The sequence below is a fragment of the Coregonus lavaretus genome, assembly GCF_964263955.1.
Source record: "Coregonus lavaretus genome assembly, contig: HAP1_SCAFFOLD_106, whole genome shotgun sequence".
Classification (NCBI taxonomy): domain Eukaryota; kingdom Metazoa; phylum Chordata; class Actinopteri; order Salmoniformes; family Salmonidae; genus Coregonus; species Coregonus lavaretus.
This window is the reverse complement of record NW_028157840.1, coordinates 1284723-1306000: the sequence shown is the minus strand read 5'-3', so window position 1 is coordinate 1306000 and position 21278 is coordinate 1284723. Positions and strand designations below refer to the sequence as shown.

Here is a 21278-nt window from a genome sequence, read left to right as displayed (position 1 = left end):
AACAACAACGAGCACATCGACCTATCAAGTTAGTTTTCATAACTCATTGGGTACAGTGCAAGAAGAAACATCAGAGTAGTCTGAAGTGGCCGCATTAGTTCACGTTCTCATTTACAACATAACATGCATGGACATTTCGGCATTTAGACCTTTAGGGAATAATGTCTGGAGGGTGAAAATCCCAAAACATGCTCTTTTACTCAAGAGTTCTTTATATCGCCTCGTCTGTCTGATATCTTGACTTTCTCTTTGACACTAAATCTAAAAAGGTAGAAATGTGATGTTTTTGGTCATTATAATGTCACTTGATAATCCCTGTCGTTTCTTCCGGTTGAACTTTTATGTTCACGAATTCTCTGGTTTGAGAGAACGAGAGGTTTTACCTACATCCCACAGCCCACATGGACATTTAATCATGGAGATGACATGGGTCGAGGAGCACCTAATAATGCCATTTATTTGGAATCGTTTTCCTTTCCGTGGGTGGCATATTGTTGCACTGTGCGCAGCCTCTGCATTTATAGCTGCCGTCCGGAAGAGGGCGTAAACGAGCCTGGCTCATTTTGGCAGTTGGCATCGACCAACATGTCGCGTAAATTGCGACCTCTCCTTTGTACAATAAGCTGGCAGAGCTGGGTCCGATGATAAAACATGCCAGTGTTTCTTGACAGCAGCCTCTGCCCGTTAGATTATACGTCACAATGGCAGCATTGCCTGAAAGACCCACATCGCCACCTGCTGACTGCAGTTAGTAATAACGTCAGGTCAAATCTTTATTTTATTTTCAAACAAAACGTTTGTTTTTCATGCATTTTATTAAAATAAATAAAATATATGTAAAAGTACAAAGAGAATCATGTGTTGATCATTACAGATTTTTAATGAGTGAGTATTTTAAACATAAGGTTACAACAATATCAAGATATGCAGTTGGGTCTATACTGCGCCTACATTGTGTAACGATACATCATGTAGATGTACAGTACCAGTCAATGTATGGACACACCTACTCATTCAAGGGTTTTTCTTCATTTTTACTATTTTATACATTGTTGAATAATGGTGAAGACATCAACAATATGAAAAAACACATATCGAATCATGTAGTAACCAAAAAGTGTTAAACAAATCAATATATCTTTTATATTTACATTCTTCAAAATGGCCACCCTTTGCCTTGATGACAGCTTGGCATTCTCTCAACCAGCTTCATGAGGAATTATTTTCCAACAGTCTTGAAGGAGTTCCCACATATGCTGAGCACTTGTTGGCTTTGTTTCCTTCACTCTGCGGTCCAACTCATCCCAAACCATCTCAATAGAGGTTCAGGTCGAGTGATTGTGGAGGCCAGGTCATCTGATGCAGCACTCCATCACTCTACTTCAGTACGGAAAACACTGGAAAGTCAATACACAAGACACATTCAGAGTCTCTACGGCCTACTGATCCACCATGTATTGGACCTACATCTGTCCTATGTCCTACTGTTCAGCCTACATCTGTCCTATGTCCTACTGTTCAGCCTACATCTGTCCTATGTCCTACTGTTCAGCCTACATCTGTCCTATGTCCCACTGTTCAGCAGCCTACATCCTTATCTCCTGTGTGCGTCCTCTCATGTCTTCTCATGTGACCTAACCAGGCAAAACTCTTTTCACATTGGGAGCAGTGGTACGGCTTCTCCCCTGTGTGTATTCTCTCATGCTGTTTCAGGTGACTTAACTGGGTAAAACTCTTTCCACACCGGGAGCAGTGATGAGGCTTCTCTCCTGTGTGTATTCTCTCATGTATTTTCAGGTACCCTAACCAGGCAAAACTCTTTTCACATTGGGAGCAGTGGTAGCACTTCTCCCATGTGTGTATTCTCTCATGCACTTTCAGGTGTCCTAACTGGGTAAAACTCTTTCCACACTGGGAGCAGTGATGAGGCTTATCTCCTGTGTGTATTCTCTCATGTATTTTTAGGCTCCCTAACTGGGTAAAACTCTTTCTACACTGGGAGCATTGGAAAGGCTTCTCCCCTGTGTGTATTGTCTCATGTCGTTTCAGGTCCCCTAACTGGTTAAAACCCTTTCCACACTGGGAGCAGTGATGAGGCTTCTCCCCTGTGTGTATTGTCTCATGTCGTTTGAGGTCCCCTAACTGGTTAAAACCCTTTCCACAGTGGGAGCAGTGATGAGGCTTTTCCCCTGTGTGTATTCTCCCATGCACTTTCAGGTGTCCTAACTGGGTAAAACTCTTTCCACACTGGGAGCAGTGATGAGGCTTTTCCCCTGTGTGTATCCTCTCATGTATTTTCAGGCTCGCTAACAAGGAAAAACTCTTTCCACACTGGGAGCAGTGATGAGGCTTCTCCCCTGTGTGTATTCTCTCATGTCGTTTCAGGTCCCCTAACTGATTAAAACCTTTTCCACAGTGGGTGCAGTGGAATCGTCTTGCTGGTTTGGACGTCTCTGGTTCCTCTGAATCTGGTCTTTCTCCTGCCAAAGACAGAGCGTTTATTTAAACAGAGACCTGAATGAAACCTCCACAACTCTGCATATTGGTTATTGATTTGGACACGTTAAAACTGTGTTTTGACATTGGGCTATCCCACCTTGCAAAATGTTGTTGAAAAGAAGACTATGCTCGAGGTCCAATCTATGTTCGGTTTTGGTTGAAAGTGAAAGTTGAAGAGATTTCTCAGGTCGTTGTTTCAACGACTTGAAAACAAATTCATTCAACGTACTTGCAGCCTATAAACATTGACGCAGCATCTATGAACAATTTTATTAACAATCTTACATCACTCCAGTATTTCTTGACAATATTCAAGTGCTAATTGTCTTTATTCCACTACTGAAGAAGCATGACTCAAATCACCTACTCATATTTCAAACATCCAGCCTGACAAAATATACATTTGTAATTATTCCATGCCTCCCTATTGGAAATGAATTATTGCCAATACATACAGTGGGGAAAAAAATTATTTAGTCAGCCACCAATTGTGCAAGTTCTCCCACTTAAAAAGATGAGAGAGGCCTGTAATTATAAATAGGTACACGTCAACTATGACAGACAAAATTAGAAAAAAATCCAGAAAATCACATTGTAGGATTTTTAATGAATTTATTTGCAAATTATGGTGGAAAATAAGTATTTGGTCACCTACAAACAAGCAAGATTTCTGGCTCTCACAGACCACGAAGGTCGAGAGCCGCACTGCTTCTTGACACAATGCTCGCTTAACCCGGAAGCCAGCAGCACCAATGTGTCGGAGGAAACACTGTACATCTTGCGCCCGGCCTGCCACAGGAGTAGCTAGAGCGCGCTGGTACAAGGACAAACCCGGGCCGGCCAAACCCTCCCCTGAGCCGGACGACGCTGGGCCAACTGGGCACCGCATCATGGGTCATCCCGGTTCACGGCCGGCTGGGATCGAACCAGGATCTGTAGTGACGCCTTAGAACGCTGCATGCTTTTGAGCACTACTGAAAAAGTACTATTTACATGTGAAAGACGAAATGCTGCATTTACTACAGGCCTATTGTTTACCTTTGTGTTGGGGACACTTTGATATCTTGATACTATGCAGCTGTTTAAAGGGCAAAATCCACAGATGAAACAATAACAAAACGGTCGACCCTGCCTCTGTTTTGGTAAACAGCTGAGGGATGGGAGAAATGTAATGTAAGATGAATAGACAGAGCTATGGATGCAAGGACTGACCATCCATGATATCAACATTATTGTTTTAAACATGTTATGAGGCTATATAGTGTTTGTTTACATTTACAATGTTTACAAACATTGGAGAAAAACAAGCTTACATTTTGGGTTCTCATGGAGTGTAACAGTTGAACTCATGAGGCATTTAGAAGTTATATTCTTCAAGAATCAATGGATGGATGGATGATAATAGTAGAGAGAGTGATTTATTTCAGCTTTTATTTCTTTCATCACATTCCCAGTGGGTCAGAAGTTTATATACACTCAATTAGTTTTTTGGTAGCATTGCCTTTAAAATGGTTTAACTTGGGTCAAACGTTTCGGGTAGCCTTCCACAAGCTTCCCACAATAAGTTGGGTGAATTTTGGCCCATTCCTCATGACAGAGCTGGTGTAACTGAGTCAGGTTTGTAGGCCTCCTTGCTCGCAAACGCTTTTTCAGTTCTGCCCACACATTTTCTATAGGATTGAGGTCAGGGCTTTGTGATGGCCACTCCAATACCTTGATTTTGTTGTCCTTAAGCCATTTTGCAACAACTTTGGAAGTATGCTTGGGGTCATTGTCCATTTGGAAGAACCATTTGTGACCAAGCTTTAACTTCCTTACTGATGTCTTGAGATGTTGCTTCAATATATCCACATAATTTTCCTTCCTCATGATACCATCTGTTTTGTGAAGTGCACCAGTCCCTCCTGCAGCAAAGCACCCCCACAGCATGATGCTGCCACCCCCGTGTTTCACGGTTGGGATGGTGTTCTTCGGCTTGCAGGCTCCCCCATTTTCCTCCAAACATAACGATGGTCATTATGGCCAAACAGTTCTGTTTTTTGTTTTATCAGACCAGAGGACATTTCTCCAAAAAGTAAGATTTTTGTCCCCACGTGCAGTTGCGAACCGTAGTCTGGCTTTTTTATGGCGGTTTTGGAGCAGAGGCTTCTTCCTTGCTGAGCGGCCTTTCAGGTTATGTCGATATAGGACTAGTTTTACTGTGGATATAGATAATTTTGTACCTGTTTCCTCCAGCATCTTCACAAGGATCTTTGTTGTTGTTCTGGGATTGATTTGCACTTTTCGCACTAAAGTACGTTAATCTCTAGGAGATAAAAAGCGTCTCCTTCCTGAGCGGTATGACGGCTGCGTGGTCCCATGGTGTTTATACTTGTGTACTATTGTTTATACAGATGAACGTGGTACCATCAGCCATTTGGAAATTGCTCCCAAGGATGAACCAGACTTGTGGAGGTCTACCATTTATTTTCTGAGGTCTTGGCTGATTTCTTTTCATTTTCCCATGATGTCAAGCAAAGAGGCACTTAGTTTGAAGGTAGGCCTTGAAATACATCCATAGGTACATCTCAAAATTGACACAAATTATGTCAATTAGCCTATTAGAAGCTTCTAAAGCCATGACATCATTTTCTGGAATTTTCCAAGCTGTTTAAAGGCACAGTCAACTTAGTGCATGTAAACTTCTGACCCACTGGAATTGTGATACAAATGAATTATAGGTGAAATAATCTGTCTGTAAACAATTGTTGGAAAAATGACTTGTGTCATGTACAAAGTAGATGTCCTAACCGACTTGCCAAAACTATAGTTTGTTAACAAGAAATGTGTGGAGTGGTTGAAAAACGAGTTTTAATGACTCCAACCTAAGTGTATTTAAACTTCTGACTTCAACTGTATATATATACATATACACACACACTACCGGGCAAACATTTTAGAACATTTTCATATACAGTACCAGTCAAAAGTTTTAGAACACCTACTCATTCAAGGTTTTTCTTTATTTTTACTATTTTCTACATTGTAGAATAATAGTGAAGACATCAAAACTATGAAATAACATATATGGAATCATGTATTAACCAAAAAAGTGTTAAATCAAAATATGTTTGAGATTCTTCAAAGTAGCCACTCTTTGCCTTGATGACAGCTTTGCACACTCTTGGCATTCTTTCAACAGGTATTTCAATGCATTTCAATTAACAGGTGTGCCTTCTTAAAAGTTCATTTGTGGAATTTCTTTCCTTCTTAATGCGTTTCAGCCAATCAGTTGTGTTGTGACAAGGTAAGGGGGGATATACAGAAGATAGCCCTATTTGGTAAAAGACCAAGTCCATACTATGGCAAGAACAGCTCAAATAAGCAAAGAGAAATGACAAGTCCATCATTACTTTAAGACATGAAGGTCAGTCAATACGGAACATTTCAACAACTTAAAGGAAAATAGAATAATCAGAACAGTTGTCAGTCCAAAACAACAGTCAGAACAAAGCCTCTGTATTCTCTCATGTCATCTCAGGTCCTCTAACACTACACAGCCCATTCAAATCAGAAAAGCTTGATGATGAGTTGGTTAACTGAATAAGTTGTGCTCTACGGCCTACTGATCCAACATGTATTGGACCTACATCTGTCCTATGTCCTACTGTTCAGCCTACATCTGTCCTATGTCCTACTGTTCAGTATCCTACATCTGTCCTATGTCCTACTGTTCAGTATTCCTACATCTGTCCTATGTCCTACTGTTCAGCCTACATCTGTCCTATGTCCTACTGTTCAGTATCCTACATCTGTCCTATGTCCTACTGTTCAGTATCCTACATCTGTCCTATGTCCTACTGTTCAGTATCCTACATCTGTCCTATGTCCTACTGTTCAGTATCCTACATCTGTCCTATGTCCTACTGTTCACCAGCCTACATCTGTCCTATGTCCTACTGTTCAGTATCCTACATCTGTCCTATGTCCTACTGTTCAGTATCCTACATCTGTCCTATGTCCTACTGTTCAGTATCCTACATCTGTCCTATGTCCTACTGTTCAGTATCCTACATCTGTCCTATGTCCTACTGTTCAGCCTACATCTGTCCTATGTCCTACTTTTCAGTATCCTACATCTGTCCTATGTCCCACTGTTCAGTATCCTACATCTGTCCTATGTCCCACTGTTCAGCAGCCTACATCTGTCCTATGTCCTACTGTTCCGTATCCTACATCTGTCCTATGTCCTACTGTTCATTATCCTACATCTGTCCTATGTCCTACTGTTCAGTATCCTACATATGTCCTATGTCCTACTGTTCAGTATCCTAAATCTGTCCTATGTCCTACTGTTCACCAGCATACATCCTTATGTCCTGTGTGTATTCTCATGTCTTCTCAGGTGACCTAACTGGTAAAAACTATTTCCACACTGGGAGCAGTAATGAGGCTTCTCTCCTGTATGCGTCCTCTCATGTCTTCTCAGGTTAGCTAACCGGGCAAAACTCTTTTCACATTGGGAGCAGTGGTAGGGCTTCTCTCCTGTGTGTATTCTCTCATGTATTTTCAGGCTCGCTAACTGGGTAAAACTCTTTCCACACTGGGAGCATTGGAAAGGCTTCTCCCCTGTGTGTATTCTCTCATGCTCTTTCAGGTATTCTTTCCGGTTAAAACTCTTTCCACACTGGGAGCAGTGATGAGGCTTTTCCACTGTGTGTATTATCTCATGCACTTTCAGGTGTCCTAACTGGGAAAAAATACTTCCACACAGGGAGCATTGGAAAGGCTTCTCCCCTGTGTGTATTCTCTCATGCCCTTTCAGGTGTTCTTTCCGGTTAAAACCCTTTCCACACTGGGAGCAGTGATAAGGCTTTTCCCCTGTGTGTATTCTCACATGCACTTTCAGGTGTCCTAACTGGGTAAAACTCTTTCCACACTGGGAGCAGTGATGAGGCTTATCTCCTGTGTGTGTCCTCTCATGTCTTTTCAGGTTCGCTATCAAGGAAAAACTATTTCCACACTGGGAGCATTGGAAAGGCTTCTCACCTGTGTGTATTCTCTCATGTTGTTTCAGGACCCTTAACTGATTAAAACCTTTTCCACAGTGGGAGCAGTGGAATCGTCTTGCTGGTTTGGACGTCTCTGCTTCCTCTGAGTCTGGTCTTTCTCCTGCCAAAGACAGAGCGTTTATTTAAACAGAGACCTGAATGAAACCTCCACAACGTCTTGCTAGGAGGTTTAATCCAAATCAGATCCCTCAATAACCCGAGGCCAGTTTACAAAAAAAATTCACATTTAAAATAATCTTGGCAGGGTTGATTGGTTGGGTTACTTTCTAAATGTAATCCGTTACAGTTGCTAGTTACAGTGGGGAAAAAAAGTATTTAGTCAGCCACCAATTGTGCAAGTTCTCCCACTTAAAAAGATGAGAGAGGCCTGTGATTTTCATCATAGGTACACGTCAGCTATGACAGACAAAATGAGAAAATCCAGAAAATCACATTGTAGGATTATTAATGAATTTATTTGCAAATTATGGTGGAAAATAAGTATTTGGTCAATTACAAAAGTTTCTCAATACTTTGTTATATACCCTTTGTTGGCAATGACACAGGTCAAACGTTTTCTGTAAGTCTTCACAAGGTTTTAACACACTGTTGCTGGTATTTTGGCCCATTCCTCCATGCAGATCTCCTCTAGAGCAGTGATGTTTTGGGGCTGTCGCTGGGCAACACAGACTTTCAACTCCCTCCAAAGATTTTCTATGGGGTTGAGATCTGGAGACTGGCTAGGCCACTCCAGGACCTTGAAATGCTTCTTACGAAGCCACTCCTTCGTTGCCCGGGCGGTGTGTTTGGGATCATTGTCATGCTGAAAGACCCAGCCACGTTTCATCTTCAATGCCCTTGCTGATGGAAGGAGGTTTTCACTCTTTGGATGCAATTCAGCATTCTTTGTCCTCCAAACACGACGACTTGAGTTTTTACCAAAAAGTTATATTTTGGTTTCATCTGACCATATGACATTCTCCCAATCCTCTTCTGGATCATCCAAATGCACTCTAGCAAACTTCAGACGGGCCTGGACATGTACTGGCTTAAGCAGGGGGACACGTCTGGCACAGCAGGATTTGAGTCCCTGGCGGTGTAGTGTGTTACTGATGGTAGGCTTTGTTACTTTGGTCCAAGCTCTCTGCAGGTCATTCACTAGGTCCCCCCGTGTGGTTCTGGGATTTTTGCTCACCGTTCTTGTGATCATTTTGACCCCACGGGGTGAGATCTTGCGTGGAGCCCCAGATCAAGGGAGATTATCAGTGGTCTTGTATGTCTTCCATTTCCTAATAATTGCTCCCACAGTTGATTTCTTCAAACCAAGCTGCTTACCTATTGCAGATTCAGTCTTCCCAGCCTGGTGCAGGTCTACAATTTTGTTTCTGGTGTCCTTTGACAGCTCTTTGGTCTTGGCCATAGTGGAGTTTGGAGTGTGACTGTTTGAGGTTGTGGACAGGTGTCTTTTATACTGATAACAAGTTCAAACAGGTGCCATTAATACAGGTAACGAGTGGAGGACAGAGGAGCCTCTTAAAGAAGAAGTTACAGGTCTGTGAGAGCCAGAAATCTTGCTTGTTTGTAGGTGACCAAATACTTATTTTCCACCATAATTTGCAAATAAATTCATAAAAAATCCTACAATGTGATTTTCTGGAGAAAAAAAATCTCAATTTGTCTGTCATAGTTGACGTGTACCTATAATGAAAATTACAGGCCTCTCTCATCTTTTTAAGTGGGAGAACTTGCACAATTGGTGGCTGACTAAATACTTTTTTCCCCCACGGTACCTGTCAAAAAGTGTAATCAGTAAAGTAATACTACATTCCATCAGCAGACTATATGATCTATAATATCAAAAGCCACACTGAAGTCTAACAAAACAGCCCCCACAATCTTTTTAACATCAATTTCTCTCAGCCAATCATCAGTCATTTGTGTACGTGCTGTGCTTGTTGAATGCCCTTCCCTATAAGTGTGCTGAAAAGTCTGTTGTCAATTTGCTTACTGTAAAATAGCATTTTATCTGGCCAAACACAACTTTCCCCAAAACGTTACTAAGGGTTGGTAACAGGCTGATTGGTCGGCTATTTGAGCCAGTAAAGGGGGCTTTACTATTCTTTGGTAGCGGAATGACTTTTGCGGTGTACATTATTGTTATTTGATAGGCCACTAGACCTAAAGAGGCAATCTGCAGTTCAAACAACAACAAAGTTGTCACCCTGCCACTGTTTTGGTATATAGCTGAGGGATGGGGTCAAACATTAAATACACTACATGACCCAAATGATGTGGACACCTGCTCATCGAAAATCTCATTCCAAAATCATGGGCATTAATATGGAGTTGGTCCCTCCTTTGCTGCTATAACAGCCTATAACAGAATGTCATTATATGCTGTAGCGTTAAGATTTCCCTTCACTGGAACTAAGGGGCCTAGCCCGAACCATGACAAACAGCCCCAGACCATTATTCCTCATCCACCAAACTTTACAGTTGGCACTACGGTAGCGTTCTCCTATAGCCTCCTCCTATTTGTACTGGACTCGAAGTGCATCCTCAAATCAACCAATCACTCTAATCTTAATTCCAACCCTTAGACGTCCACAGACTAACCCATCTTTCCCAGTATAATACTATTTCCTTCGGGCAATAGATCCTTCACCACTGAACAAAAATATAAACGCAACATGCAACAATTTCAAAGATTTGACTGAGTTCCAGTTCATATAAGGAAACCAGTCAGTACCTGGCGTGACCATTTGCCTCATGCAGCGTTACACCTTCACATAGAGTTGATCAGGCTGTTGATTGTGGCCTGTGGAATGTTTTCCCACTCGAGCTGCTGCATATTGGTGGGGAACTGGAACACGCTGTCGTACACGTCATTACAGAGCATCCCAAACATGCTCAATGGGTGACATGTCTGGTGAAAATGGTGGCCATGGAAAAACTGGGACAGTTTCAGCTTCCAGGAATTGAGTACAGATCCTTGCGACATGGGGCCGTGCATTATCCTGCTGAAACATGAGGTGATGGCGGTGGATGAATGGCACGACAATGGGCCCCAGGATCTCGTCACATTATGAATAGTATAGCACGTTAGTGTGATGTTATTGGTCCGTTTTAAAGGCCAATCCCAGACCTGAATAGTATAGGGTGCTTCATTATTCGTCCCTTCCAGGGGAACTTTCAATTATTTAGAACAGCCATGGAGTGGTCTTGGTGTCTGGGAATAGTTGGTTATCAATGTAATACCATAACCATCCTTCACCACACTCTCTGGATTTACTCTGCTGGTTGTCCTGGTCACAGATACCAGTATATATTCATGTCAACTAACAGAACTCTGCTGGTTGTCCTGGTCACAGATACCAGTATATATTCATGTCAACTAACAGAACTCTGCTGGTTGTCCTGGTCACAGATACCAGTCTATCTTCATGTCAACTAACAGAACTCTGCTGGTTGTCCTGGTAACAGATACCAGTATATATTCATGTCAACTAACAGAACTCTGCTGGTTGTCCTGGTCACAGATACCAGTATATATTCATGTCAACTAACAGAACTCTGCTGGTTGTCCTGGTCACAGATACCAGTCTATCTTCATGTCAACTAACAGAACTCTGCTGGTTGTCCTGGTAACAGATACCAGTCTATCTTCATGTCAACTAACAGAACTCTGCTGGTTGTCCTGGTAACAGATACCAGTCTATCTTCATGTCAACTAACAGAACTCTGCTGGTTGTCCGGGTAACAGATACCAGTCTATCTTCATGTCAACTAACAGAACTCTGCTGGTTGTCCTGGTAACAGATACCAGTCTATCTTCATGTCAACTAACAGAACTCTGCTGGTTGTCCTGGTAACAGATACCAGTATATATTCATGTCAACTAACAGAACTCTGCTGGTTGTCCTGCTAACAGATACCAGTATATATTCATGTCAACTAACAGAACTCTGCTGGTTGTCCTGGTCACAGATACCAGTATATATTCATGTCAACTAACAGAACTCTGCTGGTTGTCCTGGTCACAGATACCAGTCTATCTTCATGTCAACTAACAGAACTCTGCTGGTTGTCCTGGTAACAGATACCAGTATATATTCATGTCAACTAACAGAACTCTGCTGGTTGTCCTGGTCACAGATACCAGTATATATTCATGTCAACTAACAGAACTCTGCTGGTTGTCCTGGTCACAGATACCAGTCTATCTTCATGTCAACTAACAGAACTCTGCTGGTTGTCCTGGTAACAGATACCAGTCTATCTTCATGTCAACTAACAGAACTCTGCTGGTTGTCCTGGTAACAGATACCAGTATATATTCATGTCAACTAACAGAACTCTGCTGGTTGTCCTGGTAACAGATACCAGTGTATCTTCATGTCAACTAACAGAACTCTGCTGGTTGTCCTGGTAACAGATACCAGTGGACAGATCTATTTTATTTGTTCAAACTAAACTACAGCACTTACTTTGATGAGTCAAATCTGCTCCTTTCTTCTCTTCTCCTCCTCTCACAGTTCCACTCAGCCCCGTTGTTTTCCTGCAGTCCACCAGCAGCACAGACAACCTCTTCAGACCCAGCAGTAAGGTGCTACTGGGAGAGGTACGACACGGGGACTCTGGGAGGGAGGAAGGGCTAGCGTTGTCCTGGTAACCATATAGAGGGGACACAGACACATATCATTATGGATGCTAATGTCACTGTTGTCATAAAGTGCTTTACAGAAACCCAGCCCAGACCCCGATAGAGCAAGCTGTATGCTAGACCAGACCAAGCTGTACCATCTGGTGTTCTGATCTGGAGAGACTCTTCTCTGCCTCGTCAGCATCAGGATGTTGTTGAGGCTCCCCAGAGGATCCACGATAGTCACGTCTCTCTCCTGTATGAACGAGAACATCAAACAGATGGTAAACATGTGACCTCAGGGTCTAAAAAGGGCCTAAAATGTCTAGTTTCATCCTGATAAAAATATAGATATTGATATAAATGTAAAAAGCATGTCAAACATCCTTCCTCCAAATGTAGTTTCTATGTTGTTTTTGGGCTGTCGAGGAATCACCTAATAATAATATTATAATAATATGCCATTTAGCAGACGCTTTTATCCAAAGCGACTTACAGTCATGTGTGCATTAATTTTTACGTATGGTTGGTCCCGGGGATCGAACCCACTACCCTGGGCGTTACAAGCGCCGTGCTCTACCAATTAAGCTACAGAGGCTCACGATTTGATTGGCCCTCAACTCGCAGCTCAGACACTCGACTCAGGATAAAGTGGAGTCAGCAGGTTTGGAGCTGAAGGATTTGTTGCCATAGAAACGTACAAGGCTAACAGGTAAGCAACCTTCAACGGTTATCCTGAGTTGAATTCAGAATTGACCAAAATCAGCTCACTAACTCCTCTATCCCACTCCATAGAGTTAAACATGTTCTGATGGGGTTGAATGGGGTTGATGACCGTTGAACTAAAGTTGTTGGGCATTTAGAAGTTATATTCATCAATAATCATTGGCTACAACTCTCTCTTATGTGGACTTCTCCTCTGCTTTTAAACTCTTAGATGTGAAGTCCTGGATCCCAGTTACATTTTGTGTACAAAGCGCTCCGTGAATTTCATAGGGTCCCGTGCCTCATAGCGCCAGAAAGCCCCATCTGTCTGCTGTCTGTTTCCATTCTCTCAGCGGACCTGACTTGAACTGTCAGGTTTCAGACCCAAACATTTGCATAGGTAGTCACGTGTCACATTTTCTGGCTATCCAGAAAAATGATCAATTCTCTCTTCCTCTGAGCAAGTGAGACCAGCTTGGGAGACAGCTCCCAGTGTGGAAAGATATTTACCCGCTGACTTCACAAAATGATTTTCCATGTAAATGGAGTATAAAGTATCAATCATTTAAAAGTCAAAAAATGCATGCACCAATCACAGATTGCCCCTTTAATAATCCATACAGTACTGAACAACCTATTCGAGTGCAGAACTTTTTTTAGACAAGTACTCACTGGTGGTAATCAGATATTCTGTCTCCTCCTCTTTCACTCCCAGAACGTCTTCAACCTTCTCTTTTATTGAGATAGCCTCCTCTTCCTCCCAAAAAGGTTCGTCTTTCACTGTAACATCCTCTTCTTCTTTCACAATAACAGCCTCCTCTTCCTCCTTTTTTATTCTGAAAGCATCTACCTCCTCTTCTTCCACTGTGACAGCCTCTATCCCCTCTTCCTCTTTCACTCCAAACGGATCTCTCTCTTCTTTCACTATAACATCCTTCTCTTCTTTCAATGTGATATCCTCCACCTCCTCTTCTTTCATTCTGAAAGCTTCTACCTCCTCTTCCAGTGTTCCAGCCGTTATTCCCTCTTCCACTCCAAAATGCTCCACTTCTTCATTCAATGTGATAGCCTCCTCTTCCTCCTTTTTCAATCTGAAAGCTTCTTCCTCTCCTTTCACTGTAATATCCTCCTCTTTTACGACAATGTTCATCCCCAGAGCTTCTTTCTCCGTCCAGCAGACCTCCTCTTCTTTAGCAGGAGGAGAGTAGCTTAGTGAGCTCATGGTCGGGGATGTTAGCTAGCTAGCTAGCATTAGCTGGTTAGCATTAACGACTAGCCAAGTGCCGGGCTCAATATCAATCTTAACAAGCTAACACATTTAACATCTAGCAAATGACGTTAAAGTTAAGAAGTTGATACGTAAACATAATTGTGTTTAAAACGCTGAGACTAATATACACAAGAATGAGCTTCAATGTTTCATTTTCATGTTGACTAGCAAGCTATCGAGGTGGATAAGTAGCCGTGTTGCTGTTCTTAGCATCCCGTCCACTAGATTATACGTCACGCAAGAAGCACCTGAATGACTCACATCGCCATCTGCTGACTGAATTGGGTAACGCAGTTTAACAAAAAAGATTCTGTCAAACAACGTCATAACAAATCATTTCAAAGTAAAGATTTTCCTCACTTCTTATCGGAAGAAACCGGAAACATCCGGTTTTCATGGATACACAGTATCTTCAAGTTAGCTTCCTTATACAATTTTCTTCTATTCAGATTTATTTAAATTTTTACATTTTAGTGATTTAGCAAACGCTCTTATCCAGGGCGACTTACAGGAGCCATTAGGGCAGGGTTTCCCAGATTCGGTGAGTCCATACATTTTTCATACTGGCGCTTGTAACGCCAGGGTAGTGGGTTTGATTCCCGGGACCATCCATATGTACAATGTATGCATGCATGACTGTAAGTCGCTTTGGATAAAAGCGTCTGCTAATTGCCTTATATTATTATTATTGATATACCTCTTTCCACACTGGGAGCAGTGGTAAGGCATCTTCCATGTGTGTGTTACCACATGGTCTTTCCCTAACTGGGTAAATATCTTTCCACACTGGGAGCATTGATAACGTTTCTCTTAGGTGTGGATTCTTTCATGCTCTTTTGGTTGCCTTGACCAGGTCAATTTAAATCCACAGTGGGAGCAGTGGTAAAGCTTCACTCTAAAGTGTATTCTCTGATGTATTTTCAGAGTCCCTAACCGGGTAAAACACTTTACACACTGGGAGCATTGGAAAAGCTTCTCTCCTGAGTGTGTCTCTCATGTGATTTTAGGCACCATGATGAGGAAAATCTCATGTCTTTTCATGCTCCCTAACTCTGTAAAACTCTTTCCACACTGGGAACATTGAAAGGTTTTTCTCCTGTGTGTGTCCTATCATGCCTTTTCAGGTTCCTAACAACTGGGAGCATTGGAATGGTCGTTCTCCAGTGTGTATCCTCTCATGATCTTTCAGGTGCGATGACTGAATACATCTCTTTCCACACTGAGAGCATTGGAAAGGCTTCTCCCCTGTGTGTGTTCTCAAATGCGTTTTCAGGTTCCCTACCCAGGTAAAACCCTTTCCACACTGAGAGCATTGGAATGTTTTTTATCCTGTGTGTATTCCCTTATGGTCTTTCAGATTTGATGACTTGATAAATCTCTTTCCACCCTGTGAGCACTGAAAAGGTCTCTCTAAAGAATGTGTTCTCTCATGTGATTTCAGGTTCCCTAGCTGGGTAAATCTCTTTCCACAATCTGAGCAGTGGTAGAGCTTCTCCCCTGTGTGCGTTCTCAAATGCGTTTGCAGGTTCACTACCCGGGTAAAACCTTTTCCACACTGAGAGCATTGGAATGTTTTTTCTCCTGTGTGTGTCCTCTCATGTGTTTTCAGGCTCCCTTCCAAGGTAAAACCATTTCCACACTGTGAGCATTGGAACGGCTTTTCTCCAGTGGGTATTCTTTCATGCTCTTTCAGGTAACATACCCACTTAAAACTCTTTCCACAGTGGGAACACTGGTGTGGTCTCGCTGGTTTGGGCATCTCTGGTTCCCCTGAAGGACTCTTACCGATGTGAGAGTGAGAGTCTGCCAAAGACAAACAGCCTATCTAGTTAAACAGAGACCAGGATCATATAAATGTTTACATATTTTTTCATTTTGAGCTGTGAAACATTTTGCTATGTTGTGCACTTAATAAACACGACCCTGAATGAACCCTCCACGTGGTAAAACTGTCTTCCTCTGAGGTTTAATCCAAACTAGATCCCTCAATAACCTGAGGTCAGTGTTTTAGATTGTTTAATCCAGATCCAAATGATCCTTCGCTGTCTTTGATTCTGTCCCCTTCATCATTTTGAAAAGAAAATGAAAGCCAAGATTTCACCCAAATGTCATGAAATCAGCCAGGAGTTGGGTTGTAATAATATAGCATATACTGTATGACGTGGCATCATAGATATTTTCAGATTAGTCTGTGTAACTCTTTACATTTACATTTTAGTCATTCAGCAGACGCTCTTATCCAGAGCGACTTACAGGAGCCATTAGGGAAGGGTTTCCCAGATTCGGTCCTCGGGACCCCAAAGCACGTGTTGGTTGTTGCCCTAGCAACACTATCAACACTTAGTTTCAGATGAGATATTTTACAACTGATATCAGCACTTAGTTTCTGATGAGTTATTTTACAACTGATATCAGCACTTAGTTTCAGATTAGATATTTTACAACTGATATCAACACTTAGTTTCTGATGAGTTATTTTACAACTGATATCAGCACTTAGTTTCAGATTAGATATTTTACAACTAATATCAACACTTAGTTTCAGATTAGATATTTTACAACTGATATCAACACTTAGTTTCTGATGAGTTATTTTAGAACTAATATCAACACTTAGTTTCTGATGAGTTATTTTACAACGGATATCAACACTTACTTTCTGATTAGTTATTTTACAACTAATATCAACACTTAGTTTCTGATGAGTTATTTTACAACTAATATCAACACTTCAATTTAGTTTTTGATGAGTTATTTTACAACTAATATCAACACTTAGTTTCAGATTAGATATTTTACAACTGATATCAACACTTAGTTTCTGATGAGTTATTTTACAACTGATATCAGCACTTAGTTTCAGATTAGATATTTTACAACTGATATCAGCACTTAGTTTCTGATGAGTTATTTTAGAACTAATATCAACACTTAGTTTCTGATGAGTTATTTTACAACTAATATCAACACTTACTTTCTGATTAGTTATTTTACAACTAATATCAACACTTAGTTTCTGATTAGTTATTTTACAACTGATATCAACACTTAGTTTCTGATGAGTTATTTTACAACTAATATCAACACTTCAATTTAGTTTTTGATGAGTTATTTTACAACTAATATCAACACTTAGTTTCAGATTAGATATTTTACAACTGATATGAACACTTAGTTTCTGATGAGTTATTTTACAACTGATATCAACACTTAGTTTCTGATGAGTTATTTTACAACTAATATCAACACTTAGTTTCTGATGAGTTATTTTACAACTGATATCAACACTTAGTTTCTGATGAGTTATTTTACAACTAATATCAACACTTAGTTTCTGATGAGTTATTTTACAACTGATATCAGCACTTCGTTTCAGATTAGATATTTTACAACTGATATCAACACTTAGTTTCTGATGAGTTATTTTACAACTAATATCAACACTTAGTTTCTGATGAGTTATTTTACAACTGATATCAACACTTAGTTTCTGATGAGTTATTTTACAACTGATATCAACACTTAGTTTCTGATGAGTTATTTTACAACTGATATCAGCACTTCAATTTAGTTTCTGATGAGTTATTTTACAACTGATATCAACACTTAGTTTCTGATGAGTTATTTTACAACTGATATCAGCACTTCAATTTAGTTTTTGATGAGTTATTTTACAACTAATATCAACACTTAGTTTCAGATTAGATATTTTACAACTGATATCAACACTTAGTTTCTGATGAGTTATTTTACAACTGATATCAGCACTTAGTTTCAGATTAGATATTTTACAACTGATATCAACACTTAGTTTCTGATGAGTTATTTTACAACTGATATCAGCACTTCAATCTAGTTTCTGATGAGTTATTTTACAACTAATATCAACACTTAGTTTCTGATGAGTTATTTTACAACTAATATCAACACTTAGTTTCTGATGAGTTATTTTACAACTAATATCAACACTTAGTTTCTGATTAGTTATTTTACAACTGATATCAACACTTAGTTTCTGATGAGTTATTTTACAACTAATATCAACACTTCAATTTAGTTTCTGATGAGTTATTTTACAACTAATATCAACACTTAGTTTCTGATGAGTTATTTTACAACTGATATCAGCACTTAGTTTCAGATTAGATATTTTACAACTAATATCAACACTTAGTTTCAGATTAGATATTTTACAACTGATATCAACACTTAGTTTCTGATGAGTTATTTTACAACTGATATCAACACTTCGTTTCTGATGAGTTATTTTACAACTGATATCAGCACTTCAATTTAGTTTCTGATGAGTTATTTTACAACTGATATCAACACTTAGTTTCTGATGAGTTATTTTACAACTGATATCAGCACTTCAATTTAGTTTTTGATGAGTTATTTTACAACTAATATCAACACTTAGTTTCAGATTAGATATTTTACAACTGATATCAACACTTAGTTTCTGATGAGTTATTTTACAACTGATATCAGCACTTAGTTTCAGATTAGATATTTTACAACTGATATCAACACTTAGTTTCTGATGAGTTATTTTACAACTGATATCAGCACTTCAATTTAGTTTCTGATGAGTTATTTTACAACTAATATCAACACTTAGTTTCAGATTAGATATTTTACAACTGATATCAACAGTTAGTTTCTGATTAGTTATTTTAGAACTAATATCAACACTTAGTTTCTGATGAGTTATTTTACAACGGATATCAACACTTACTTTCTGATTAGTTATTTTACAACTAATATCAACACTTAGTTTCTGATGAGTTATTTTACAACGGATATCAACACTTAGTTTCTGATGAGTTATTTTACAACTAATATCAACACTTCAATTTAGTTTTTGATGAGTTATTTTACAACTAATATCAACACTTAGTTTCAGATTAGATATTTTACAACTGATATCAACACTTAGTTTCTGATGAGTTATTTTACAACTGATATCAACACTTAGTTTCTGATGAGTTATTTTACAACTGATATCAGCACATCAATTTAGTTTCTGATGAGTTATTTTACAACTGATATCAACACTTAGTTTCTGATGAGTTATTTTACAACTGATATCAGCACTTCAATTTAATTTTTGATGAGTTATTTTACAACTAATATCAACACTTAGTTTCAGATTAGATATTTTACAACTGATATCAACACTTAGTTTCTGATGAGTTATTTTACAACTGATATCAACACTTAGTTTCTGATGAGTTATTTTACAACTGATATCAGCACTTCAATTTAGTTTCTGATGAGTTATTTTACAACTAATATCAACACTTAGTTTCTGATGAGTTATTTTACAACCAATATCAACACTTAGTTTCAGATGAGATATTTTACAACTGATATCAACACTTAGTTTCTGATGAGTTATTTTACAACTGATTTCAGCACTTCAATTTAGTTTTTGATGAGTTAATTTACAACTAATATCAACACTTAGTTTCAGATTAGATATTTTACAACTGATATCAACACTTAGTTTCTGATGAGTTATTTTACAACTGATATCAACACTTAGTTTCTTATGAGTTATTTTACATCTGATATCAGCACTTCAATTTAGTTTCTGATGAGTTATTTTACAACTAATATCAACACTTAGTTTCTGTTGAGTTATTTACAACTGATATCAACACTTAGTTTCTGATGAGTTTTTTACAACTAATATCAACACTTAGTTTCTGATGAGTTATTTTACAACTGATATCAACACTTAGTTTCTGATGAGTTATTTTAGAACTAATATCAACACTTAGTTTCTGATTAGTTATTTTACAACTAATATCAACACTTAGTTTCTGATGAGTTATTTTACAACTGATATCAACACTTACTTTCTGATGAGTTATTTTTTTTAACTGATACCAGCACTTCAATTTAGTTTCTGATGAGTTATTTTACAACTAATATCAACACTTAGTTTCAGATTAGATATTTTACAACTGATATCAACACTTAGTTTCTGATGAGTTATTTTAGAACTAATATCAACACTTAGTTTCTGATGAGTTTTTTACAACTAATATCAACACTTAGTTTCTGATGAGTTATTTTACAACTGATATCAACACTTAGTTTCTGATGAGTTATTTTACAACTAATATCAACACTTAGTTTCTGATGAGTTATTTTACAACTGATATCAGCACTTCAATTTAGTTTCTGATGAGTTATTTTACAACTGATATCAACACTTAGTTTCTGATGAGTTATTTTACAACTGATATCAGCACTTCAATTTAGTTTTTGATGAGTTATTTTACAACTAATATCAACACTTAGTTTCAGATTAGATATTTTACAACTGATATCAACACTTAGTTTCTGATGAGTTATTTTACAACTGATATCAGCACTTAGTTTCAGATTAGATATTTTACAACTGATATCAACACTTAGTTTCTGATGAGTTATTTTACAACTGATATCAGCACTTCAATTTAGTTTCTCATGAGTTATTTTACAACTAATATCAACACTTAGTTTCTGATGAGTTATTTTACAACTAATATCAACACTTAGTTTCTGATGAGTTATTTTACAACTAATATCAACACTTAGTTTCTGATGAGTTATTTTACAACGGATATCAACACTTACTTTCTGATTAGTTATTTTACAACTAATATCAACACTTAGTTTCTGATGAGTTATTTTACAACGGATATCAACACTTAGTTTCTGATGAGTTATTTTACAACTAATATCAACACTTCAATTTAGTTTTTGATGAGTTATTTTACAACTAATATCAACACTTAGTTTCAGATTAGATATTTTACAACTGATATCAACACTTAGTTTCTGATGAGTTATTTTACAACTGATATCAACACTTAGTTTCTGATGAGTTATTTTACAACTGATATCAGCACATCAATTTAGTTTCTGATGAGTTATTTTACAACTGATATCAACACTTAGTTTCTGATGAGTTATTTTACAACTGATATCAGCACTTCAATTTAATTTTTGATGAGTTATTTTACAACTAATATCAACACTTAGTTTCAGATTAGATATTTTACAACTGATATCAACACTTAGTTTCTGATGAGTTATTTTACAACTGATATCAACACTTAGTTTCTGATGAGTTATT

At 38.7% G+C, this 21278-nt stretch overlaps 1 protein-coding gene across 1 annotated transcript; it reads right to left on the bottom strand.

Moving 5' to 3' along the window:
- Positions 1–2405: 2405 nt before the first annotated feature.
- LOC311124855 (uncharacterized protein) lies at positions 2406–13855 on the bottom strand (the record flags this gene model as incomplete). The annotated part of the gene is made up of 5 exons (XM_084198957.1): positions 2406–2480; positions 7528–7650; positions 12017–12194; positions 12330–12427; positions 13549–13855. Coding segments are annotated over 5 exons (781 nt in total), but the record flags the coding sequence as incomplete, so codon positions are not given.
- Positions 13856–21278: the final 7423 nt, after the last annotated feature.